The sequence below is a fragment of the Cajanus cajan genome, chromosome 5 (assembly GCF_000230855.2).
Source record: "Cajanus cajan strain Asha chromosome 5, NIPB_CcT2T_4, whole genome shotgun sequence".
NCBI lineage: Eukaryota > Viridiplantae > Streptophyta > Magnoliopsida > Fabales > Fabaceae > Cajanus > Cajanus cajan.
In genome coordinates, this window is record NC_138521.1 from 28,933,594 (window position 1) to 28,961,513 (window position 27,920).

The 27,920-nt window shown below is 31.1% G+C and overlaps 2 protein-coding genes across 14 annotated transcripts; one reads left to right on the top strand and one right to left on the bottom strand.

Moving 5' to 3' along the window:
* Positions 1 to 3,050: 3,050 nt before the first annotated feature.
* Positions 3,051 to 9,135, bottom strand: LOC109806972 (uncharacterized). 13 transcript variants are annotated; one of them, XR_014434037.1, is made up of 7 exons: positions 8,520 to 9,100; positions 8,352 to 8,410; positions 4,392 to 4,495; positions 4,237 to 4,298; positions 3,541 to 3,591; positions 3,368 to 3,449; positions 3,051 to 3,287 (listed from the first exon to the last, which is right to left on the bottom strand). XR_014434037.1 is itself a non-coding variant. In XM_083075183.1 (6 exons), the coding sequence occupies exons 3-6, from the start codon at positions 4,467 to 4,469 to the stop codon at positions 3,271 to 3,273; spliced, it is 228 nt and encodes a 75-aa protein (XP_082931309.1). In that variant the 5' UTR covers positions 4,470 to 4,495; positions 8,352 to 8,410; positions 8,520 to 9,098; the 3' UTR covers positions 3,051 to 3,270. The 13 variants fall into 13 exon arrangements, 2 of the variants coding, with proteins under 2 accessions (XP_082931309.1, XP_082931308.1); XR_014434035.1 differs by having other exon boundaries at positions 3,541 to 3,630; positions 8,520 to 9,099; XR_014434032.1 differs by having other exon boundaries at positions 3,541 to 4,134; positions 8,520 to 9,090.
* A 2,051-nt stretch (positions 9,136 to 11,186) lies between these two features.
* Positions 11,187 to 27,755, top strand: LOC109808604 (alpha-mannosidase). The gene is made up of 29 exons (XM_020371659.3): positions 11,187 to 11,556; positions 11,767 to 11,850; positions 12,011 to 12,099; positions 12,473 to 12,647; positions 14,881 to 15,000; positions 15,102 to 15,185; positions 15,275 to 15,346; positions 15,949 to 16,062; positions 16,151 to 16,251; positions 16,340 to 16,433; positions 16,542 to 16,709; positions 16,813 to 16,902; positions 17,433 to 17,498; positions 17,573 to 17,629; positions 17,711 to 17,930; positions 18,385 to 18,518; positions 18,956 to 19,021; positions 19,111 to 19,170; positions 24,692 to 24,763; positions 25,310 to 25,357; positions 25,467 to 25,586; positions 25,691 to 25,756; positions 25,960 to 26,072; positions 26,155 to 26,245; positions 26,456 to 26,566; positions 26,646 to 26,741; positions 26,826 to 26,873; positions 27,087 to 27,155; positions 27,331 to 27,755. The coding sequence occupies exons 1-29, from the start codon at positions 11,338 to 11,340 to the stop codon at positions 27,517 to 27,519; spliced, it is 3,036 nt and encodes a 1,011-aa protein (XP_020227248.1). The 5' UTR covers positions 11,187 to 11,337; the 3' UTR covers positions 27,520 to 27,755.
* Positions 27,756 to 27,920: the final 165 nt, after the last annotated feature.

A 27,920-nucleotide genomic window follows, 5' to 3' on the forward strand; every position in this document is an offset into this window, starting at 1 on the left:
ACGAACCAAAGGATAACCTGCCCATATATCCACCATGATATTTGACTCTAACAAAGGAAGCAACTACATGGAAACAACCATTGGTGAGTAAATAATTTACTTTAAAATCATTTTATTAATGAACTTTGTATATTTTGACTCAATAATTAATATAACAAACATATGATTAATATAATATAGTTTACTAATTATTTAATTGTTTGGTGACATAATTTTCTTGTTAAATACGTCGTTGCTTGGAACATATATGATTATGGATATTGTTTTTTATTTGATGTCAATAAAAAAAACAATATGAATCATATATATATATAAGCAGAAGATCGTCCCGCCAAACTAAGGAGTGTTATTTGGGTTCTGCATGGATGCAATTTTTGAAGGGTGAAAAATTCAAAGAGGGTGACGTCCTGAAGTTGGAAAAAGTTTTTCACTCAGAATATCTACTGATAAACATTTTCAAAATTTAGTTGTTGTTGTCGTGAATCGTTCAATATATTTTTTTTGTTAAACATTGGTAACTTTTATACTTAGTTTTGGTGTCATTTACTATGATATGCATTCTTTTAATTCCAATTACGAGAAATACAGAAATATATTATTTTGTAAACTAATTAAAAAATTACCTTAATTTTATTTTATATAATAAAAATAATTGTAAAATGTGATTATTTTTATAGTTATTAGTTAAATTTTAAAATTTTCATATTTTTTTACATATTTATTTATATAATTTTCAAACTTTTAGTGTCCTGTTTTCGAAAACAAAAATTGTACATCTTTGTAATTGTATTCTGCAACCCTAACAAATTATTTACTCTTATTAATAAATAATTATATAATTCATATTTTAATATAATTAATTAATTAATTAATTTAATTAAAAATATTAAAATTGTAATCAGTTTCTATCAAACATTGGGAAAATGATTCTGATAGTAAACACTAAACACGCATGTATTATTCAAACTGACCCTGCTTCCTTACTACACACGTGTATGACTATATCATGTCATTATTACTGCATACTTCTGAAATCATCATTGCTTATCGGAATCATGTAATTGCAGTCATACATAAATAAATTTGATATCCCTCATGAAATCTGTATGTGCTTCGTAAATGAAAATAGGGTTTCTGTCTCGTCAGTTGTATATTAATATATTTTTTTATTACATAATTAATATCTAGTTGTGTAAAGTTATTAAAAGACTCTTCGTTTTCCCGTTTAGGGTTTACACCCCCCCTTAATGACTTATTTAAAGTGACCTACAATACACACTTTTCAAATTCCATAATTGATTACCATATATTTTCATTTTCAAAGTGTTCATATGTACGCTGAGTGAAACTTAAATTCCATAACACCATTGCCTTCATTTTGGGTTTTATTCAACATTCAGTTCATCCTTCTCTCATCCAGGTATGTCTGTATTGACTTTCAAATTTTAAAAATGACATCTTCGTTTGGGTTTTATTCAGCATTCACTTCGTACTAATGTTTTCTTCAGATATTAAAGATGACATATTCTTCCACATCAGTAAACAATGACAAGTTCAAATACTGGTTTCAAACTTCTGCTACAAAATTAACTCCAGGAAAAGTATTTTCATATTATTTTTAATGTTCACTAATACTGTTTATCAACTATTGTTGTTTGTAATCTAACTTTTATTATTTCAATATACAGGATTCAATGAAAATATGCAAGAACTTTGACCAATTTTGGGGTCATCATTTAGTTACTGATTTATGTTATGCCATGGATCCCAATGGCAATGTGAACACACTTGTAATTTTTAAAAGAAAAAACAAGCATTGGTTTACAAGTAGGTGCACTGATATGACAAATTTCTATCAAATGAACACAATTCATGTTATTATGATGCACTTTATAGGAAATAATTATTTCCAACTACATATATTCAATGAATTTTTTTTAAAAATAGATTACCCAATTTCAAACGCATTCGTCAACCAACATACTATTGACTTTTCGACCAACTTTTTTCAAATATTCAAAACCAACATAAATAATGAACAAGTATTAATTTTAAAGTTACTAATTCATATACAAAATGTGTGGAGTTCTTTGTATGAATATATTTTTTTTAACTTTTTCTTTTACTTATTTAAAGCAGGATATATTGCGACTTGGAGGAACTTTTAATTTTTTGGCAAGATAGGATGAATGTTGGCATTGTCATCATTACTGATCTTGCAGGAAATGAATTTTCTTTGCAATTACAATATGACTCAACCGGTATTGATTTCCAGTTCACTGGTGCTTTGCAACTAGTACAAATATATCATCTTCAAAACAATCATCTGGTTTGAATTCATTATTTAGAACATAATAAGTTCTTAATAAGGGTGTTTTTTGGAAGCAAGATCTAAATTAATTACGATATTGGAAAAGATGAAGAAAATTTACAACAGTTTATGGTTGACAAAAGTTGGGTCAAAATAATTACTAATCAAGATTTTAAAAATTTTCAAACACCGGTAAGTTTTATGGTAATTAACAACCTATATGGTAATTTGTTAAAAAAAATTATATAATCTTATATTTCATGACTAATGATAACATGTTGGTTTTGTAGACTATTCCATTTCATGTTGTTAGAGATTTTATCCCAGTTGAACAAAAAATAATAGTCTTGCAGGATGAAGATGGAAATCAATATGTATGTGACTTGAAAGGAAGTTCTCATGAAAGGTACATGGTTGTAGGATGGTATGAGTTCGTCTACTCCAACAACTTTTTGGTGGATGATGTCCTTCAGTTTTATTTTACTCATAATCCTAACATACTATATGTATAAAAAGGCTAATGATGTTTCCCTTTATTTGTGAGAATTTTGTACATAACAGATAATGTATTACATGACTTTATCTGTTTTTCATTTATAATTTGTAATCATATTATTACTTTTTTTATCATCAAAATTAGTACAGTAATTTAACACAAATTATACACACAATATTTTCTTATTTAACCAGTCAATTTGCACATGCATAGTCAGATAAAATATAAATCATTTTCTCCATCTAAAGTCATAAGTATTTAAAATTTTGGCTGAATATCATTTCAAAATAAGTGTAGGACAATCATTTTTTCACAATATAAAATTTAAATATGTTTAAATTTCAAAATTCACTTATAATTTTGCATGGCAAACTAACAACATTGTCTCAACGTCCGTTCTAGTCAAAGCAAAACCATTGTTGCTTGTAAAATTTAGCATCTAAAGCTAAGAAATCACCATTTTCTACCCTGGTTTTTTACCTACAAAAAAAATGCCAAACGTGACAAGCATTATATAAAAAAATATTTTAATGTACAACACTATCAACAAACAAACTTACTTGTTTCAGTGCCACCATTCATAACATTTTGAAGTAAGTCAGACCAACTAGATGCACCAGCCATGTTCATCAAACGATAATTCTACAACATTATGAATGTTTTAATTTTTTTATATTAATAACATATTATGGATAATGTATGTATATACATTACGGAAACAAAATTAACTAACCTCATTTATTGGCAAGTATTGTGGATATTGAAAGTTTAACATCTGTTGTCGCTGGTTATGATTATAAAAAGGATGTTGCACAGTAGCAAACTGATTATAAGTACGGAGAAAATCAATTCTTTCAATTAATTCCAGGGAAAAAACATTTTTTTTGTCAGATTCTTCAGCTTCCTTCATTAACATAAACAAATTACAAGTTTTAAAAAAATTATATTTTGATCCTTAAGGAACTCAACAAAAAAAAATATTACTCACAAACTGGTTCTCTATTTTTTCACTTGAAGACTCCATGTTCACATCTTTCACTAAATTACAAGAACTTGCTTTTCCTTTTGCTTTTACATTTTTTATCACAAATCTTCCTACCATCTGTATGTACTTTTGAGCCACTATTTGAAGCTTTCAATTTCTGAAATTAAATATGATAATACAAAACAATGATTATAATCAAATACAAAGATAAATATTTTAATACATACATATATGAAAATAAAATTCACTTACAATGTTCTCCTCCTTCAAATTGGGTTTTGAAACCCTTTGTTTCTTATATTTTAATGTTGTTATACTTAAATCATCATCCATTCATTTATTCTGTACATTCGATTAATCAACAACTTTCATAAATTAATCACAAAATACAAATGATGAGACTATTAAATTTTTTTTCAAATATAAATTAAAGACAAGAAATACCTTGACTAGAGCACTACTGCCATCTTCTTTGTTAGTATCATCATCAGAGGATGTAAAATTTCCTTGTAATTAACAAAATAAATTACTTATATAAACTGATGTGTCAAATAAATAAATTAATTACCTAAAATGATATTTCAAAATAAATTACTTACACTTCTTTGATCACTATTTATAACACCAGCATGATCCAATTCTGTAGTATCCTCACTGGAACTAAAGTCATAATCCATGAAAAGGAGGATAGGACATGTTGAAGCTACATGACCAGTTAAGTTACAATTAGAACACTTCCTACTCTTTTTCTTGACATTTTTCTTTGATGGGACACCTTTTGTCTTAACAACAAGGGGGTCACAATAATCATTACTAGCATCATATCCATTGTGGTGCAAACCAACTTCTTTTTGTAACTTATCAGTAAGCTTCAAAATTTCATTCCTTATGAAATTATAACTTTCACGACTCTTTGAGGCAAGGTGACCAAGTCTATTAAAACATTCACTTAAAACCCCAAAGCGCACAGTAATAATCATATCATTAGAATTATCCCGTCTCATAAGACATATAAACTGAATTTTTAGCATCCTTCAACCATCGATTGCATATTAAACTTGGAGGAAACACATGAACATGTTGATATCGCATAACACATATAATATGAATACAAGGAATGCCACAAGATTCAAACATCATACAACCACATTAATATTTGCACTGATCTTTGTCAAAAACAACATTGTGTAAAGATTGATGATGTTTATAATTGTCAACTGTGAATGTAAGCTCATCACCAATGTCATTTGTATCAATAACATTCAAAGATCCAGTAGTAACAATCTCAACCTTTACCCATTTAAACACATCACTGGTATATATTTTTTAGGCTTTTTTTTCAATTAAGGGCAAACACGTGGATAAAACAGGTTCTGTATAAAAAGAATTGAAATCAGACAACAACTCATTATACCTATAATCTCTTAAAGAATGCTCAAAATTGTACAACAACTCAACTATAGTATTTTTTCTCTTCAAATAAGACTTTATGCATGAATTTATTCCTTCACATAAAGAAGTAGTCCTTATACTCATAAAAAATGTCACGTAAATAAGCAGTAGCCCACATAAACCGTTTTTGGTAAGTTTGTTGAACCCAATTATTGTCTTGTAGTTCATGTCTTTCTATTAACTCATTCCATAATCTTTCAAACTTTTCTGGGGTAAAATTACCGTACATTACTCTTTTGAAATCCTTCCAAAAATTATTATTCTTAACATTCTAACAAGCATTTTTTTGCAAATGCCATGAACAAAGCCTGTGTGTTGCTTCTGGAAATACTTGCTTAACAAGCATTCAGAAAGGATTCCAACACCCACCTATATGCCTCGATAATTTCATTAGAAACAATAACACAACCAAATATAACAGTTTGAGCATGGTGGTTTTTACTAGAAAAAATCACCAATGGCTTGTTATACTTATTCTTCTTATATGTACTATGAAAAGCAAGTACATCACCAAAACATTGAAAATCACTTCTGCTGATGCCATCAGCCCCAAATAGGTGTTTTAACTGACCCTCACATGATATCATGTACCTTGAAAAAAATAATGGATCATTATCTGCCTTGCCTTGAAGATAACTTAAAGCAACCACTACATCTCCATCTTTGATCTTAGAACGCTTACTACGCTCAATATGATTGAACAAATCTTTTTTGTTAAAGTTAAGGCCCATATGACCACCTATTTGGTCCAACATAAAACCCATTATATGACATGTCCTAACACCTTGGGCATGTAATGAATCAACCTGAGCTTTGTATGCAAAAGTCAAACCACGGTACGTACAAATTAATTGCACAAAATTAGAACCACATAGAATATGATTATGACCTTCCTCAAATGAAACGACCTTAAATTTAGAGGTTTTTGGATCCAAACGTACACGTAACTTTGCTTTGCAATCTATACGAGATAGTGGTCTATGTTCTTTTTTCATATCATCTCTCATAAAATGTTTTTTTGTCTCTTAATCCAACTTTGTTGCATAAATATTGTCGTATCACAATATTGTGCTTATCATCATAACCTATCTCATCTTTTCTGATCCCAAAACCATGACACTTAGCATAAGTGAAGTAAAATTTATAAGCAGTATTTTCACTTGCAAACTCCAATCCATAAATATCATCTGCCGTCTGATCAATATAACTTTTGTATACATCGTCATCACCTTCATCTTCTAAATTGACCTCTTCATCAATTTGACTATATATATTAATTACTTTTTCAACCTCACTACGATTACAATCAATAAAACCATTTTCATTCAAATTAGACATATCTTTAAACTCATCCATTTGCATAACAATGATAAAAAAATAAATACATACACAATATTATAAATGTACTTGTTATTCAATCGAAACAAATAAAACCTTTTACTAAAATAAACATGCATTTCATAGTTTCTAACAAACTTCAAAAGAAATCCCCTTTCGAAGAGTAACCTAATACAAATGAAGAACAAACCTACTTTGGAAGATGAAGATGATAAAAATGAAGCAAACACAGTAATAGAAAGAAAATGAATAACGAAATCCGAACCTCAGTCGAAACCCTATGCTGAAGATCGTCCAACCTAGATACTCGTTGTGGTATGTGGAACGAAGGGTACACGGTGAAGTTACCGTCTTTGATGGAGCTTTTGGTAGGCATAGTAGGTTTTGGAGCACCGGAGACCAGAGAATGGGAGGTGAGCGGAAAGAGAGAACAACAAAAAATCAGAGGTGAAATAGACAGAAGAAGCAAATGGTGCTTTTTGTAGGGAGAATAGATTGTCCAGCAACGGAGGAGAGAATGAGAGGTGCTTGCCAGAGATGCGCCAGAGAGAAGAGGAAAAATGAAAATGAAACGGGTTGGGAGATGAAGAAGATAAAGCATATTTAAATATGCTGAGAGCTATTATTTAAAAGGTTCACTACTACAATAGGGACATTTTACATCAATTCATTTGGATAATCTACATCGGTTCTAAAATCGATGTAGATTCAGGCGATGTAGAATGTGAGAGACATTCTACATCGGTTCTAAAACTGATGTAGAAAATGGATAAAATTACATCAGTTCTCATACAAACCAATGTAGTATATATATTGAACACTTTTTTCATCAGTTTATGAAAAAACCGATGTAGTATGTATTCTTTTTTTGTTTTCCTTATGTTTTGATTTTTTTATACCAAACTTGTAATGAAAATATTAATATGTCAAAGTCACACATCAATCAACACATATATCAACATATTAATGACAATTCTAACAATAATAAATCAAGAATTCTATCAAAATAATAAATATGAATACCAAAATTAATAATAATAATAATAAATAGTCTTCAAATTTGTGGCTACTTATGACAAACTTGAACATGAGAGATTACACACACACATATATATATATAATATTAATTTCCAAAAAAAAGCATATTAAGCCTGAATTCTTTCATATTAAGCCCGAATTCTTTCATTCGCTCCTCCATGGATTGATATTTGATAACAAAGAACGTCGCACCAGCTAAAGACACATTATTAGGAGACTAGACTGGAAGAGAAGTACAAGTAAACCATAAATCACGTGTATATAATAAAGGAGGATAACATAAGTACATAACCATAAACCACCATCAACTGGTTCAACCCATCATAGGGTGAAAAAGGGCAACCTAGGTCATCCGACACAGTAATATCCACAGTTTCAAGAGATCAGATATAAACCACAATGACAACAGAAAATATGAGAACTGGTGAAATAATAATAAAATAAAATAAAAGCAAACTCCTCCTAGAGTCTCACTACTCCTTAAAACTCTTCTGCATAATCCCTTAAATAGAAAAAGTTCAAATATGACAAAAACCTAAAGGGCAAACAACACCAAGTCTGAACCCACTCTCAACAATCAATTGGAAATTACATTTGACAGTATAATCCCCAACGTTAACAAGAATCACAAAATCACAACCTATAACACCAACAACATAATAGTTAATCAAATTAATTCTTGATGTATGAGACGGAGTAGGGTGATAATAGAGAATTAAGAGAGGGCTTACGCGAGGGCTCAAAATGTGTCGCGAATTTCACCGTGGATCTGCTCGACCTGAGGAGTCATCTACATGTTGGAGGCCATAAGTGTCAGAGATTAAGTTTGCCCCCAAAATCCCGGAAAGAAGTGAGGTCGGAGAGAAACCCTAATGTATCTGGAAAAGAAATAACATAACCTCACGTTGAGCGCCTGGCAGGGCGGGAAAATCACGGCGCCGAACCCATCAACGACGCTGCCGAAAGGGTAATACGGAACCCCAGGGAGCATCTTCTCAACCTCGGCCCTCTTCCTTTTGGCTGAGCTCTTGAGCTTAAATGCTAGCATTTCGTCGGACGAGAGGCTCCCGCGGAAGTTGGGAGGTTGGAGGGAGTCAAGGACGAGGATGGAGCGAGGCGCCATGCGGGCGGAGAGGAGGGCGCGGGTGAGGGCGTGGGTGCGGTGGGCGGGGACGGGGAAGGGGACGGCGGCGAGAAGGGCGGAGGGGGAGAGGGCGAAGAGGTCGACGGTGTGGTTGGGGCGGGAGAGGGGGAGCTCCGGGAAGAGGAGGGAGGCGGCGGGGGTGGAGTGGTGGAGGCGGCGGAAGAGGGCGAGGGAGGGGGGTAGAGAGGGCGACGATGAAGAGGGAAGGGGTGTGGGGTTGGGAGATGAGGAAGGGTGTGGCGAGAGGTGGGGAAGGGGGTGTGAAGGTGTTCGCAGGGCACATATTAGGGTCTCACTTCTACATCGGTCAATAATAAAACCGATGTAGAATTGCTCATATTTACATCGTTTCTTCTCCCAATCGATGTAAATATGTTTGCATTTTTTTTTTATTTACAAGTTTGTCACCGCGTTTATGATTTACATTAGTTCTAGTATAACCGATGTAAATATAGCGATGTAAATATAGCGATGTTAAAGAGTGTTTTTCTAGTAGTGGTTATAAATTAATGAGGGTTAAATAGCAAATATTAAAACATTCTTAAAAAATATAAGTTCTGACAAAATTAACACATGTCATCGTTTATGTGATCCTAGTCATATAGGATTTTGGTACCCCTAAATAAAACTTGCACCAAAAGAAATGCCACTATATTTTATGTAATTTTGCATAGGAACGTTACCATTTCCAGCATCGGAGTTCTCCACATGAGACAAAGAATATACTATTCCAACATGGAAAACTCACTTTTTTGAATCTTTTTACTATTCATGTCAGCATGAAAACTAATATGGGAGCTGCTCTTATGAACATACTTATTTTATTCATGGGAATTGAACACAAATACCAATTAACATGTATCTTTATTCAATCAATTGAACTAAACCCTATTGATTATGAACATTGAAGATTAAATAATCACTCAAAGAACAATTGGTGTTTAAGTATAATTTATGGCAAATGATACATGAGGAGCAATTTTAGTTAGCACCACTCAACTTATATGGTAAGTTATAATTTTAACCCTCCTCTGCCATCGGTAATCTAATAAGACTATTAGGCATATTAATCTTAAATTTAATTAAAGTCTTGGACTAAAATGATTAAACCAAAACTCAACCTTTAATCAACTTCTTTTCCTTAAATTCAATATAGAAAAAACTTGAATTTTATACTCCCATTGGTGCTCTAGTTCTGGTCGATAGCTCCTTGACCAGGGGAAATTACAAGCTTGATTTAATTGATTTTGGGGTCTTAATACCTATTCTTTTTTCTCTTTCACACATTTCCCTTTCACTTCAAATTCATTATCATTTATTTTTCTCTCAAGTGACCGAGCGACTCTATTGCAAAAAGGAGCACCATTTTTGCTTGGTTCTTACCTTGGAGCTTAAAGAACCAGAGCATTCATCTTCCATCACTAGTTCTCCAAAGCCTTGGTTTGTTTTCATCTATCACAAGCCATGTGAGTTTTCTTCTCTATTTTCTATTTGGTTGGACTGCCCATAATCACACTATGATTTTCTCCATCTCATTTTCTTTTTCTTCTCCTTCCCTTGGGCTCAAAATGTTAGTCTTGTTGGTGGCTGGAAACTGGAAGCACCATTCATGAAAAAAGCTTGCAAAAATGACTCAAAAAGCTAATTTGGTAAGAAAAACATTAAAAGCACAAGTCTTGGAGACTTAGTGATTTGTTTTTAGTCTTGGAGACTTGTGATTTGTTTTTAGCGTATACTAGTATTTTAACTTGTACAATAAATATGATAAATAGTGTTTCAATAAAGTGTAGGAACCAATTTAAATTTTTTTAATACATATATAATATTATTTAACATAATTTCTAATACTTGCAAAATTATTTAAGTAATTTTTTTTTATTTCAAGGATTACTTAAATAGTGTTTGATTGAGAAAAAATTGAGGAGAGGAGAGAATCTGCTATAATTTTTTTTGGTAATTTAGTTCAACTTAAGATATGAGAATGGAAGAGAGAAAAAATTCTTCTTCACTCAATTTTTGCCACCTCCAATATCAGAGAAATTTGGAAAGAAGGAGGAGAGAGGAAAATTTAAAATATTTTAAATATAATATCTAAAATACCCGTACATATTTTAAAGTTCAAACTTACAAAGTACAAAAATAAATTAAGTTTTAAAATCCATCATATCTTTTATAAACCAAAAAAAATAAAATTACATGTTCTCCCTTCGTTAGAATCCCATATCATTCTTAACCAAATAGAATATCTAATAAAAAAAATTCTCCACTCCTTCGAATCAAAGGATTCCTTCGGATAAAATGATAATACTTTAAACATGAACCCTTTTTTCAACAAAAGTATCATCATGTGTGTTTTGTTTTCTAGTGCTGTTCACCTCGTGGTAATCCCTAACTCCGTACGCAAATTTCCTAGGCCGGCCACTCCTAGGCATGGACCGATCAATGGCCACTTTATTATTTTAATATGTTAGGTTGGGTTGTCTCTATCCTCAGCTTTGGTTATATACTTTTCTATAATACTAGTTTTCTGTATTAACAATATTCACACACCCACCATAGTTTGGGTGTTGAAAATGGGAATCACGATAACTTTAGCTGCACAGTTTCTCTCTGCTCTTCTATTGCTTGGTTTCTATGGCACACTAGTTTGTGCTAAATACATAAAGTATGATACTGGGGCTGGTGTTGTGCCTGGAAAATTGAATGTTCACCTCGTTGCACACTCCCATGATGATGTTGGTTGGCTGAAGACCGTTGATCAGTACTATGTTGGGTCAAACAATAGCATTCAGGTTAGAATCACAACATTCATTTGTGTTCTATTTTCCGACCATATTATTGTCACAAAGTATCTATCTACTCATTTTGTTAGGCACTAATCTCTTTAGAGAACTTGTTTAGCCACCTTTAGTTGAAGATATAACTGTTGACTTTGTTAGGCTTCATGCTTCATAATTTCAGATTCAACTTTCATTTTTGTTCTCTGCCTGATTTTTTTGTAGGGGGCGTGTGTTGAGAACGTGCTGGACTCGGTGTTGGTGTCTCTTCAGAAAGATCCAAATAGAAAGTTTGTGTTTGCCGAAATGGTAAAATATGTGGAAATCTAGCAGCTATGTTTCAATATGTCAAAAACATAGACACCGTTGATTATGTTCTGGCACATTTACTTGAATCAGCAAATTTAATGATTTCAGTTACTTATGGGCTTCATTTAATTTCTTAAACAAATGCTGTTGGTGTTGGTAGGCATTTTTCCATCGATGGTGGGTAGAACAAAGTCCAGAAACACAAGAACAAATGAGAAAGCTTGTGGATGCAGGGCAGCTAGAATTCGTGTTAGTATATGCTTAAATAAACTTTTTTTATAAACACTTTCAATATTTAGTATCTCTATGGATAAGCTCTTTATAAGTATTTTTATTAAAAAAAAGAAAATAAGAAGATAAAAATGAAATAGACTAATCTAAAAATTAAAATTAACTTGTATATAATTTTAGTTAGAAAAATGAAAAAGTGAGATAGTTAATAAGAGAATTTTTACTCTTAAAAAATATTTTATTTTTTTTCTTGTTAATGGGCTACTATTTTGTCGTTACTTTGTGGTCCAGCTTGCACGTGTGTGTGAGTGATTTGGAAAGTGTGAGAGAAAGAGATTAGGAAATCTTATATGCAGAGTTGCACATGTGAATTGAGTGTTTTTGTCGGCAGAAACGGTGGTTGGTGCATGCACGATGAAGCAGCGACACACTACATAGACATGATTGATCAAACCACTTTGGGCCATCGCTTTATAAAGGAGCAGTTTGACAAGACTCCTCGTGTTGGATGGCAGATTGATCCATTTGGACACTCTGCTGTGCAGGCTTACCTACTCGGCGCTGAGGTAGGCCCATTACGCATGGCCCAATTTCCAGATTTTTTTTATTTTTTATTTATTTTGAATACCTTTTTCAAATAAAAATTTCACTTTTTTTTAAAAATATTGTTTTGATTCTTATGGTAAGAAGAATCATCTTTTAACATAAGTTTTTTTTTTTTTTTTTTTTTTTTATAGATATTTTGCACACTTTTTTTATTATAAAAAATTACATTTTTTAAATATATATTTATTTGTTTTGATTCTTCCACGTAAAACTATTACTTGAATATTTTTTTCTTCAAAAACGTTTGGACACACTCTCTTATTAGTTTCTTTTGATAGTTTCAAATCCATAATTTTTTTATATTAAGAAGTTGGGTGCCAAAAGGAGAGAATTTAAAATTTCGTATTGTACAGCATAAAATGCAAGAGAAAATTTGAAAAAAAAAATGGGAGAAATAGCAAGAAGAATAATCTCTTATTAATTCTTTCATTCAGAAGAGTGGTCTTTTCTGTGGAATTATGTCGTTTAGAAAATAAAACCGAAAGTGGGGTAAGAGAAATTCGAACAATTGAATCATTTTAATTTATTGATTATTTTAGAAAATTTAAAAGACATTAATTATTTTTAATTTTATTTTTATATTTTAATGTTTTTATTATGACCATAAGACTCCTGTTATTATTAGGGTCATCTGCATACAAGGTATTGTTTGTTTTTTATGCTTGTTGGATCATCACGGTTTTATTCTTGAAAAAACGTCTTAATGGGTTAAAGAGGAAAAATATTTATAAACTATCCTTAGCATCGATTCTTAAGCGATGTGAAACTTTTTAGGCATATCAGAACAAGCCCCCAGTCGATGTAAGGGGTAAGAGTAGCCCCTTATTCCGATATGCCTAAAAAATTCTATATCGTTGATACTAAGGGTAGTTTATAAATATCTCCCTCCTTAATCTATTGAAACGCCTTTTCAAGGACAAAATCGTGACAGTATAACAAGAGTCAAAGCGGACAATACTTTGGATGCAAGTGATCCTAAAGATAACAATAAACTTATTATCGGAACAATTTTTATTGGGTCAAATAATATATATATATAAAGTTTTCCCGTAGACAATTCATTCACTTATACAAAAATTACTTAAAAGTTAGACCTACCATAATTTTTTAATTAGCTAATAAAGTAAAAATAATCTTCTTCTTATAGAAAATACTCCACGTATAGACAATCTATAATTTACACCATCATCCAACTAAAACTCACCATTTTTGGATTACAAAATAATTTGTATATGCGGATATCCGTAAATAAATTCACTATGGATAATTGGTAACTTAAACAAATACTCGCAGATAATGTATATAGATTTCTTTTAATTTTTTTATAAACGGGTGGAGATAGATTTGAAAATATTTATACTCACATGTATCCGTTAAGTAATATTACTTAAATACCCTCATACACACATATATGAGGATAATCAATTTATTCTAAGAGTAAGTATATATATTTAAATTTATTTCTCTCAATAAGTCATGTTTACATCAAATTTTAACGATCCAACTATTAAATTAAAAGTTCTTAATGCATAAATTAAGTGTAAAAATTTTCAAAATTTTTGAAAATTATTTGATACTTTATTTTATTTATTCAAATTGACGAATAATCATAAAAATACTTTATACGTTAATTTGAATTAATAAAATGAAATATTAAATAGTTTTCAAATCTTTAAAAAATTTGTAAACTTGATCAATGCAATAAAAGCTTTTAATTCAACAATTCAATTATTGAAATTTGATGTAACATATGAGTTATTGAGTGAAATGAGTTTATGTAAATATACTTTTGGAGTAAATAGATCCTTTTCTCTCTCTCTCTCTATATATATATGTGTGTGAATAACTTTAAATCCCCTAATTATGATATTTTCTATATTATTGAATTGAGACTATTTACTTTTAATATTCTAATATAATTTTTTAGGTTTTTTAAATTTTTTTTATTTCTAAAAAAAATTACAAATATTCATAGAATCGCATGTTATCATAAAATTCACAAATATCCTACTTAACAAACACTCATGCGAATATTGGGTGAGTATGGAGAAAATTTTTATCCAAGAGAATTAGGACAGATAGTAGACCTCATTGTCATCTCTACTCACCATGTGTGTACAAAAATTATTTTAAGAGTCATACCATGATTTCTAAGTCATACCATGAATAACCAGTTTCATTTTGGCATTGTAGCTTGGGTTTGATTCTTTACATTTCGCTAGAATTGATTATCAAGACAGAGCTAAACGCAAAGCTGACAAATCTCTTGAAGTTGTTTGGCGTGGCTCCAAAACTTTTGGTTCTTCTGCTCAGGTTTGGTTTGCCACTTTTGTACCATGAAATGACTCATTCCTTTGTAAAAACTCACTGATTATTATTATTATTATTATTTTACCATTTTGTCTCCATTGCAGATTTTTGCCAATGCTTTTCCTGTTCATTATAGTGCTCCAAATGGTTTTAATTTTGAAGTCAATAACGACTTTGACCCGTTACAGGTTCCAACGCTAAACTATAAGATATTGATTCTATTTTTCATATTTTGTTAAACACATGGCTCATTACATGTAAGTGTTTATGTATGTAGGATGATCCTCTTCTTTTTGATTACAATGTTGAACAACGTGTCAAAGACTTTATTGATGCTGCTACTACCCAAGTAAGCTTTTTTTATCCAAGAATTTTGTTAATCTAGTGACAATTTTCTTATATTTAATGACTAATATTAGTGTGTCATTATGCTAATGAAAATAAAACCTATTGTGTGAACTGATAAATCATATTTTGTTAATCTAGTGAATGTACTATATATACAACAAGAAAAGAGAAAAATATCATATTAAACGAGACTTATCTAACAAATAGGCTCATTACTGTTATAGGGGCATACGGTGAAGAGGAAAAAATTATTAACCATCCATATCACCACGTGTCCATAATCATCATCAATCTTCACTTGTCTTATAATTGAGATTTTTAATATATGAGAAAGAATTATTAATACTCAATTATGTGTCCTATAAAGATTGGTCAGGATAATGGTGGTAAAGAACCATGTAGTAATTTCTCGACGCAAAGAGACTAGATGATTACATATACCTACCTATTTATTTAATGTTTATTGAGAAAGAGATAATTACAAATTGATTATATCTTGTGATGTTTAAAATGAGAGGATCTCATTTCTTATACCAACTAGATTTCTTCACACTCAAATAGACAAGAATATGTATAAATTAAATTTTTTGATCCTTAATATAGGCAAATGTAACGAGGACAAACCATATAATGTGGACAATGGGAGATGATTTCCAGTACCAATATGCAGAGTCTTGGTTCAAGCAAATGGATAAATTAATTAACTATGTTAACAAGGTAAGGGATTATAATACAAATCGTAGAAATTCTTTTATGCATGCACTATGAGACTAAATTCATGTTTTCCTGTGTTTTTAATCTTCAGGATGGTAGAGTAAATGCTTTGTATTCCACTCCATCAATTTACACGGATGCCAAAAATGCGGCCAATCAAACTTGGCCATTGAAAATAGATGATTACTTTCCGTGAGGATATGTTATTGTTTTTCTTTTCTTTTTTACCAACAATTTATGATCTTGACCACTTAAGCATATTCTTGATTATTTCTTATAGATATGCTGATAGACCAAATGCTTATTGGACTGGCTATTTCACAAGTCGCCCAGCCTTTAAGAGATATGTTCGAATGCTAAGTGGATACTATTTGGTATAATATTGATGTCCTAAACAAAATAAATTTGGATGGACTTTTCTGTTTGCTTCCAACTTTCCAAGCATTCTAATTAAATATGACATTGGTAACATTTTGGTGTAGGCAACACGTCAACTTGAATTTTTGGCTGCAAAAAAATCAACCAAATACCATACTTTTGACCTTGCAGATGCTCTAGGAACTGCACAACACCATGATGCTGTTAGTGGCACTGCTAAACAACATACAACCGATGACTATGCCAAACGATTGGCTATTGGAGCCTCTAAGGTGAGGAACTAAAACTTTTCAAAATCTAAAATTTAGAAATATATTTTGTGTCTTGCATTTTTGTTTATCTAGTTAATTTTCCAAAAACTATGATTTCTCACAGGCTGAAGCAGTTGTTAGTTCTTCTCTGGCTTGTCTTACTAGTAAGCAATCGAGTGATCAATGTTTAACATCGGCATCGCCATTTTCCCAGGTAAAGTTTAAAATGTGAAGAGAAAAAAATCATTTCTATTCTTGATGAGTACTGATTACTCTTGTCCAAGTGTTTGCTGGAAAATAATTCAAATTTTAAATAAATATAGGTGGTGGAAATTCCAAAGGTTGTTTTATGAATTTTTTTAGTTCTATTTCAAATTTTTAGATTTAGGATGTTATTTAGATAAAGATAAAAAAAATATTATTCTTATCCTTTAGATTTATGATATTATTTGTTTGAGTTTAAGATTAGGATGTTGATAGGAATTGAATTTGTATTATAATTTAGTTATATATAAAGAGGCAAGGAATAAAAACTCAATGGTTTGCTCCATCTCCATTGTGTGTACAATATTTTTTTTTTTTCCCAACAGTCTTGTCAAAAAAATATGTTGGTGTTTCAAGATTTCAAATGTATCTATAAGACTTGTTTAGCATCATATGTTTATTGTGTATGTGTAGATTGTTAGTTAGCATCATGTTCTCGATTCTTTAATTATTATTTTCATAGTTGTTAGATTTTGGCAGTGTCAATTGTTAAATATCAGTTATTGCCCTCCAACAGAAGACAACATTCCAGAGGCTAAGAGTTTGGTAAAATTTTTTAATTTTTGCTAATGAATTATGATTATATTTTAGTTGTCATATGTTAACAATAATAATTTCAGGTAGTAGTGGTATATAATCCACTTGGATGGAATCGTACTGATATTATCAAAATTCCTGTGAGTACATATTATCATTTACTTGTGCTTCATAAAACAAATCAAATTCAATATCATGCTAAAGGTGACAATTTGCATTAGGTTAATGATGCTAATCTTGTTGTCAAAGATTCATCGGGCAATAACCTTGAAGTACAATATGTGGATGTGGATGATGTTACAACAAATTTAAGAAAAATCTATGTGAAGGCCTATTTGGGGTTGTCACCGAAACAAGCCCCAAAGTATTGGCTTTTATTTCAGGTGTCAGTACCACCACTTGGATGGAGTACCTACTTCATTTCTAAAGCAAATAAAAAAGGTATAGTTCCATTTCATATCTCATTTTCTATATTTAGAAACTAAGTCATTGCATTTATTAAGAGAGAGAAAATATGAAAGGAAAATTTACGTTTATGTGTTGGAGCAAATGCTCGTTAGATTTAATTTTAATAGAAAACCCAAAGCACACTATGATTGGTTCACCAATATGAGACTTTGTTGAGAGAAGATCCTGTCTATCCAAGATCCATTTAGACCTGTGCATCATAAGCTCCATGCAACACTCATTTTTTAGTTTATTTGTCACATATTATCGATGTAAAATACTTTATGCTATTAACCAATAAAAATTATTTTTGGTCTGACCATAAGTCAATAAACTTATCATGAATGAAGGTTAATGTCAGTGTAAAAAGCCTTTACACCTTGGTATATTCTAATTAAGTTCATTAATTTTCAGTATTAAATATGCTTTTTTTGTTTCAACTTGTTAGGGACCAGAAGAAAAGTTCTATCTCACCTCAACAGACAGAAAAGTGAGACCATTAACATTGGGTCGGGAAATTTAAAGATGTCATTTTCCTCAACCTCCGGACAACTCAAAAGGATGTATAATTCTAAAACTGGAGTAAGTATTTTGCAAGTTGATACATTATTACAAAATAATGTTCTTAATTTATGTTAACTGATTTGCTAATTAATATGCCAAACTATGGACAACACTATACTGGATTGAATGAGCCCTTAAATAAAGACACAGAACAAGTTGAATTTCTATTTGGCATAAATCATAAAGTAAAAGTAGAGAATACTTTTTAACACACAATTTCCACAATCATCAAACTTCAAATTTTCATACTCAATGACCATTTATTGTTATAAATCTTTATTTGTGTGTTGTTGAGTATCTATTCTTTTGAATTCATATACATAAAGTAATAAATTTCAATGACAAGAATGTTCTAGGAATATTTTGTCACTTAGGCTTAGCTTTATTGATTTCATATCGAGACATATTTGAAAGGGTGTGATGGACAATATTTAATGATTTTTAAATTTTCTAAGGTTGATATACCAATTCAACAAAGCTACCTTTGGTATGAATCTAGTGACGGTGATAGTGATCCTCAGGTGTGTGACATTTTTTACACATACAACTCATTCCAATAACAAGTTAAATTAACATCGTGTATGCTTTAATGGTTCGATTTTTCTTACAGGCTTCTGGTGCATATATTTTTCGGCCTACTGGATCTTCTCCAAATATCGTTTCAAGATCAGTAAGTTTCTTCTTTGAATATGTTAACATGTGACATTAGTTTTATATAAGAAAATAGAAGTATGATCATATAAACTATTAAGTTTAAATTGACAACAAGACATTCTAAAAAATGATAATTTAAATTATCTTGAGTAATATATAAACTATTATATAATTGTTTGTTAATAAATTAAAACAAAAATATAAACAAATTATGAAGACTAAAGTGATGATGCGCAGACAGATAGAATGGAAGCAATATAAAGAGATGTGACAGTTCTTAGGAATACACAAGTTATAATATTTAACATAATATAGAATGTAATGAACAACCAGAACTCTTTTATTGAGAAATTGGAATTTTATTAAGACCTTATGTACAGATCAAAGAAATTAAGAAACTGATAACTTTCTGCCTCTTTGGAAAACTTTGAGGTCTTACAACAACCCACTCTTTGGGTCTTACAATAGACTCATTTTAGGCTGCAGACAGACTATTAGTTTCTCTTTTCTTTCCTTAAGGTCTTTTGGAAACATTTATCAAGGGCACACCTAAAGAACTCAAGCTTACAAATCCCAGGTTTTCACAAAATCATTTTCTCAAAATTGTTCAAAGTTCTAAATTACATTTTTATATGTTAAATAAAATAACTATGATATCCAAAGAACTACCACAGATATTTTAGCCAACTGTCCTCATAGAAGAATGCTTACAAAAATTTTATTGATGATATTACAATGTCAGCATACAAATGATATACTCAGAATTCTCTTCTTCTCTCACTTCTCTATTTTTGCTCTCTTTTCTACCTCCCTTCAAGAGAATTAAGTGACTCTATTTATAGACTTAAAACAAACAAAAGACAAAATACAAGCTAAAATGACTAAAATGCCCCTTCAATCAAGTATAGTATTATACTATACCTTTACTTTGTCACAAGCATACGACTAGACTTAAAGTAAAACTGGTTCTTTGTTGATAAGGTTTGTATGCAGGATATCTAACATCCTTATCTTTTGTTTTAGTCTCCCTTTTTTTTTATTTATTTGGAGACCAAAATTTCTTCATCTTCTTTGACCTCTTGCATTTCTGAGGATTTTGCCATTGAATGGTTATCCGAAGGAGTTTGTTGGCCAAAACTTCTATTTACTTTATAAATTTCTTTGTGCCTCTTTTCTTTCTAGAATAATTGCACTAATTTATTATTGGTATCCATGGGGAAAGGTATGGAAAGTTTCCCATTTTCTGATGGTAAATATAACTTTCTATCATGGGTTTCTTTGATGAGGTTGTACTCTACTTCATTAGATTCAGAGAAAAACCATTGATATCCCATGTCTTGGGCTCTGTACAAGCTGTATTGGTAATGAATATTACCTTGGACATCCCAAAGTTCATATCCATCATTATACAACATATCGGGGTAGTCTTTGTGTCTGTCAGTCAGCAATTTCATAACATGAGTTGGGTACTGGTTTTGTGTGAAATTGTTAGGGCAAGTTACTATTTTTATGGTTATATGACGCATAAAAATAGCCTGTATTGTGTTGATGGCTTCATTTATTAACGAGTTGAATCCATCAAATCTTTCTGTCGGATGAATCAAAATCGAGTCCAAGCATCCATAATCCAACAATGTCTTTCTGTTGATGGCCATGTCTTCAAAAGCTACAGGCCTAAAATTTTCTAGGTCAAGCTTGACTTTTTTGAATAAGAACTTGACCTTGCAAGGATATTTTTCATAAGATATTTCCTTGCATACTTGAGATTCCTCCAAGAATTCAAATCTATGGTTGAAATAGCTTTGGATAGCTATATACATACCTACTACTATTTGGGAATCTTTATGGACCTTCACGAGGAATTTTTGCATCACCAATTTTTTTTTGGGATTTAATTCATTTGGTGAAGATGGATTTTGTCTCACAGCCACTTGGAAACTTTGGGGCTAGGTTTTTATTGGGCTAGTTCTAATAACACTTATTCCAGGCTTTAGATTAAGGGTCTTTTTTTATTTTTGTAGTGTCAATAATGTCTAGCTCTAAGGTCTTTTCATCTTCTTCTTTAGAATAAAAACCTTTGTATTAGAAATTTTGTAGTCCTTCCTTGGTAGTGCACAAGTCAATGATGTTTGTGTATATCCCTTTTTATGGTCCTGATAGTAGGACAAAATATGTATAACCTTTATCTGAAGGTGAAGCTTTTATTAGGAGTGGAACTCCTTGATTATCTGCTATGCAAAAATTGTATAGGGCACAAATGATCCCTCTTTTTATTGAACACACATATTGTTCATTATTTTTTGAATATTTACGGATGTTCCAAATATTATCAATTATACAATTGAATTTATCATTTATAGTTCCTCTACCAGGATAGTGAAACTCATTTGTTAAAATTGGTAATTCTTGATTACCGAATTTCATTTTTTGCTTCGCGTTTGGATACGAAACCTTGGAGGGTTTCATTGTTTATCATTCCTTCAAAACGAGATAAAATATCGGTAACAATGTTTTTATTCCCTTTTATATGTTCAAAATTTATTCTTAGACCATTATGGTAAACATGTTCTTGAAATAACATACACCTTTATGGGATTTTTTGTCAGAATTTATCTAAGAATTACCATAAGCAACTATTGTTTCACAATCAGTTCTTATTGTAATTTTGCTTTTATTTATCAAAAATAGTTTAAAAGTTTTTAAACCCTTTATAACAACGTTTTCCTCATAATCTGTTGAAGTAGAGTAAACTTGAGGTTTTGTATGATATTTTCCTGAAGCATATCTACATATTTGTTCTTCAGAAATATTATCATATTTATTTTTCTTTTTCTATAAGATGGCACCCCATCCTAATTCACATCCATCGCATTCTATAACTAAATAGTTTGTATCTAATGGTAAAGATAAAAAAGGAAAAATTTTGAGATTTCTTTTATTTGTTTAACTAGTTTTGAAGTTAGCGGAAAAACACATAGAAAGAGGGGGTTGAATATGTGTGTGTTAGTACAAAGGAATTTTAGAAACGTTTTCGCAAGAGTAATGTTGTTCGTCTAATGCACTTTTGAATGTCAGACAGTTACTCAGAATTTGGTTAACATAATGTCATTGCTTTTGAATGATTCATCGTCTACTGAAAAAAATGTTTTATAATGATAATTATTAAAGTTCTAACATTTTCCTTTTCAATATAGTTTCATTTGAAGACAAGTAGAGGATAAAGCTTTTCAGTCTAATATGTTTGTTAAACAAAATTTGCGTCTTCGTCTGAAAAATGGTTTTAATGAAGAATAGACAGTAGACGAAGATTAATGGTAATTTGACAATTGAAAATAATTTGCGTCTAAAATATAGATAGAGTAGTGCAATCACTTTTATATTGGTTCCCTCAACTAAGCTACGTCCAACCTCCTTCAACTGAAGGGTTCCACTAGATATGCAATTCAATACAAAAGTATTATCGACCATTTCTGGCTCGTTGACTTCACTCATCAACGCTAGTATCTTCTTATCAGCCTCTTCAGGCTAGCATTGAGTATTATCGTCCACTCCTGGACTTGAGTATTCTCGACCACTCTTGGCCCTGAGAATTCTCGACCACTCCTAGCCCGTCAGCTTCACTCACCAACGCTAGTATTCTTAAACCACTTTTGGTTCTCCAAGTATTCTCGACCACTCCTGGCCCAGGCTTCACTCACCAACGCTAGTATTCTTAAACCACTTCTGGTTCTCCAAGTATTCTCGACCACTCCTGACCCGTCGGCTTCACTCACCAACGCTAGTATTTTCTTATCAGCCACTTCTGGCTAGTAGTGAGTATTCTTTGTCAAGCCCCTTTAGGCTTTACAAGTATTATTTTCCTAGCCTCTTCAGGCTTTACGATGTTGGTTAGAGAGTTTTGGTTTGAGTGTATACATAACTCTCATAGAAAGGATTGGGAATTTCCTACACTCGCTAAGGTTTGCTACCTTAGTTTTACAGAGACTTGTGTTTTAGTGTTTGGGTTACTCTCATGGAGAGGATACATAGGTTTACAACACTCACTAAGGTTTAGTCCATTACTAACATTTCGAACATCTTAGTCTACAGAGATAAAAATACAATATAACATTGTACATATGACTATGTATGCTCATCTCTAGTCTCTATCTCGCGGGCTTGATATCACTCTTTTTCTTCCAATCAAAAAGCTAACCTTTTAAGGTTTGAGATAGTGATATATATATATATTAGTAGAATCTGCGCGTTGCAATTGTCCATTGAAGCAAATATAGCCATTCACAACCAGTTTGATCTTCTCATTTAATGCTCAGATTCGTGCATTAAATGTTGCTTCCCATTCATAGACAATGGATGAAGTTTCCTTGCTCTATTAGTAGCTGTGTCTGAATATAGTAGAGTCCTAGGAAACTTTTTGTCCTTTTCTGATTCTATAGCTGTGAAACTTTTGTCCTAGCTTGAAAAAGTGATGTACTTTTTCTAACATATGCATGATTTAGTGTTTGAGCATGCTCTTCTTCTTTCTTCTTCTCTTCTAATAATTCGAATGACTTCGTGTGTGTTCTTTTGTGAGTGTAGATGATATTCAAATTCTCCTTTGAGGCTTGATTTCTCATATGATTGCATGACATTCTTTGTCTGCGTCTGGTAGTCAATATTTAGTTTAATACTTCGACCTTTATCTAATCATCAGTATTTTGACTTTTCCTTTCGTCTTGGTCAACCTTGTATATGGTCAAACTTTTCATTTCTTCTAGAGTTTCTTCTTGGTCATTTGACCATCTTCCGTCTGAGTCTTTATGTGCTGCCTTAGATTGTGCTTGGCATGGTCTTGTTCCTGATTTGACTTATTGAGTGCTTATGTTGGCCTTTCGTTTTGTAGCATCTGATGCTTATGCCTCTTCGTCATTTTACATGTTCTTATGTCTTTCTTAAACACTAACTCACTTGTTAGAGATAACAACATATATTATATTTGTCTCACTCAAAACCTTTTTGGGAATTTCTTTGTCTGACTTAACAAGTTTTATATCCTTTGTATTAAACTTCCTTTATCCGATTATACTAGTTTTATTATACAAAGGTGTTGTATATTTTCCCAAGTCCTTTATAAAATTTCTTGCATAATTTAAAAGTCCTAAGAAACCTCTTAGGATTTTTATATCCTCCATTTTATTAGGAAAAACAATAATTTTCTATGAAATGTGGGCTTGGAGTTTAATTTTTCCATTCCCTATTTCAGTTCCTAAAAAGGATATATGGGTTTTACAAATTTTCATTTTTGATTTAGAAATTATAAGCCCATACTTTTCAAATAGATAAAGAACCTGTTTTAAATGTAAGAAGTGTTCTTCTTTTATTTTTGAGTTTAAATGTAAGAAGTGTTCTTTTTTTTTTTTTAAAATACTAGTACATCATCTATATATGTACAAGTAAAATCTTTGTATTTACCAAAAATATTTTCCTTTTAAGTTTTCATATTTCTTACACCACATTTGTTATTTGTATAAATGTATTTTGATTTATTTTATATATAGGTACCCATCAAGGTAATCCGCGGACCATTAGTTGATGAAGTTCATCAGAAATTTAGCTCTTGGATTTACCAGGTTAGTATTTTTTTTTTCAAATTTAAGTGTTAGGATAAAGTTTTGTTTATAAAATAGTTTATCTATTTTTTTATTATGTTGGCTAGATCTAAATATTCTATGTTGTAATAAATGTATTTCAAGACAAAACAATGAATCTTGAGTCATGTTGTTTATACTTTAGAGGAGGCATATCTCAACATCCTTTTATTGAGGTAATGCAAGCAATCTACACAAAATCTAATGCCAAAATGGATTGAATACATACAAGACTAGACAACAATGAGCCATATCACATTATCTTGAATCTTGATGTCATTTAACATTAATGTTTAGAGTATAATTGTGAGTGATTTACTGTTGAAAAATTACACATTGTTGAGAAAAACAAATAAGAATCATTGCGGTGGGAAAAGTTACAACCCATCTATCTCTTCGATTTAATTCATTTTATGTTATATAAAATTATAATTATTCCTATTGATTGTAAATGACATTCTTTATTGAATATTTAAATTCCTTTTCATTGTTATGAATAATTTTTCATATTATTTATTTATTGTTTAGGTTACTAGGCTTTACAAAGACAAAGACCATGCTGAAATTGAATTCACTGTAAGTTGCGTTGTTTAATCTCCTAAAGACGTATTATGTTTTTTGGTATTATTAAGTTTAGAGTTGTATCAATAATAAATAAGGTTTTGACTTAAGTTTATTTATGAAGATTGGTCCAATTCCTACTGATGATGGAGTTGGAAAAGAAGTGATCACACGAATGACAGCAAATATGGCCACAAACAAGGAGTTTTATACCGATTCTAATGGAAGGGATTTTCTAAAACGAGTAATCTCACTCACATTTTTTCTTGTTTATAATGAAATCCTATTGGGAGAAGATATTGCAAGTTTGCAACATTTACTTATATTACCCTCAAAATGTCAATGCAGGTTCGAGATCATAGGGAAGATTGGCCACTTCAAGTTACTCAACCAGTAGCAGGAAACTATTATCCTGTAAAATTCTTTTACTCTGATAATTTTATCAAAAGTTTGGGTAAACACAATAATATGGCGACATCCAACCAATTAAAAGAACTTGAAGAGAGAGAGATAAAGATAAAATAGACTATTAGTTTTGTTGTTACATAACTTATGAGCTTCTATAATATTGATTCAAATTATATAAATTCATGCTAAATTATTGTTTCTTTGTCCAGCTTAATCTTGGAATTTATACTAAGGATAAGAAATCTGAGTTCTCAGTCTTAGTTGATCGTGCCACTGGTGGGGCTAGCATCAAAGATGGTGAGGTTGAATTGATGCTTCACAGGTATTAAAGATATATTTTACTATATAGTTCAAGATTATTTTATTGCATACAAACTATTAATACACACTATTTACTACTCAAGGCGTATTCTCCATGATGATGGACGAGGAGTCGGGGAACCACTTGATGAGCAAGTTTGCATTAACAATAATAAAACCTGTGAAGGACTAACAGTATGGAAATGTCATCAATTACATTATATTTCTTTGTGTCCTTTTTTGTTTGAGTGACTAATTTAGTTAGTTTTTTTTAAAGATGGTTAAACACTCCCTCTCAGGTTTTCATTAGCTTAATTGGGAGAAATACTAGGAAGTTAAAGTAAAGTTTTTCTTTCTTCTATCTGCATAACATATCTATCTTTTCTTTTTGTTTTAAAATATTAGGTAAGAGGAAATTATTATATTAGCATCCACAAGGTTGGAGCTGGGTCACGGTGGCGCCGTACAACTGGTCAGGAGATTTATTCACCATTGTTGTTGGCTTTTACACATGAGGTATGACTCAGTTGAAAGTACATTGTGGATTAATAATCATGATCACTATATTACATCTTATGAGATATTTATTGATCAGAACTTGAAAAATTGGAAGTCCTCTCATTTGACCAAAGGAACTATCATGGATCCAAATTACAACTTGCCTCCTAATGTTGCTTTGATAACTCTTGAGGTAGAACAATGTTGCAAGGAGATTTATAACACTCTTGGCTCTCTCTCTTTCTCTCTCTCTCTCTGACTAAAATATGTTTTGTAGGAGTTGGATGGTGGAACTGTGCTTCTCCGTTTGGCACATTTATATGAGGTATGTCTATAAAAATTAATATTTATCATCATATTCATAATTAACTTCAGATAGACTAGGCCAGAGTGATATAATAAAACTCAACAGGATCATATGCCAACTCTTATATAAATAATACATGTTTTAATGTAATTCAATTGTATTAAGTAATCTTTTTTCTATGTGAATATTAGTTCTACTCTCACATAGTTCTCATGTTTTTAACATGATTAGCCAAGTGAAGATACTGAGTATTCAACTCTTGCCAAAGTTGAACTAAAGAAGTTGTTTGCCATGAAAACGGTATGTAGAGTTTCTTCTCGCAATTAAGAAAAATAAAAGGGCTTGCCTATTTTAGTTGCTTTTTGTGACGCACATATTTTCTTAGATTAACATAATTTGAGCTTAGTTCACTTTTGTCCTATAAAACTTTGTCGGCCTAGTTTGTAATGAGTGATTCTGGTGTTTTATTATGCAGATAAAGGAGTTGAAGGAGACAAGTTTATCAGCTAACCAAGAGAAATCAGAAATAAAGAAGATGACATGGAAGGTTGAAGGAGACAAAGGAAAAGAACCTCAAGCAGTTAGGGGTGGCCCTACCAACAATCCTAATTTCGTTGTTGAGCTTGGTCCAATGGAAATACGAACTTTCCTATTGAAGTTTTGAAACATCTCAAGTCATCATTGATGATTTTATTTGAAGAATAAACATGTTTGATCACATGATTTTAACCATGTGAAAATGGTAGAAGGATACTAAGAACATTGGAGGAAATCTTTGAAAGAAATCTCGTGGTGAATAATATATTTAAGAATGTGACTTTTAACCAAATCTAACAGAGTCGAGAAATAACGTTACCAATCCCACATAATGAAATAAGATTATTGTTGTTAATTGTTTTAGTTGTTATTGTTGAATAAACATGTTTGATATTTCTCTATTGATTATTGTTTTGTTTCTAATCGCAAAATGTAGACTAATCTAAGTTTAGTTAAGTGCCTCATATTCAGCCAATTTGCTTATACTTAAAAAAATATTTTTATAAAAAGAACTTCTTAAAAATTATT

Coding starts and splice junctions, on each gene's coding strand:
- LOC109808604 (XM_020371659.3), top strand. CDS start 11,338: ATGGGAATCACGATAACTTTAGCTGCACAGTTTCTCTCTGCTCTTCTA. Junction 19,022..19,110: donor ACGGTGATAGTGATCCTCAG/GTGTGTGACATT, acceptor TTTTTCTTACAG/GCTTCTGGTGCATATATTTT. Junction 24,764..25,309: donor TTAGCTCTTGGATTTACCAG/GTTAGTATTTTT, acceptor TTTATTGTTTAG/GTTACTAGGCTTTACAAAGA.
- LOC109806972 (XM_083075182.1), bottom strand. CDS start 4,823: ATGCTAAAAATTCAGTTTATATGTCTTATGAGACGGGATAATTCTAAT. Junction 3,592..4,391: donor TAAATAGTGATCAAAGAAGT/GTAAGTAATTTA, acceptor AATCATAACCAG/CGACAACAGATGTTAAACTT. Junction 3,450..3,540: donor AATACTTGCCAATAAATGAG/GTTAGTTAATTT, acceptor ATAATGTTGTAG/AATTATCGTTTGATGAACAT.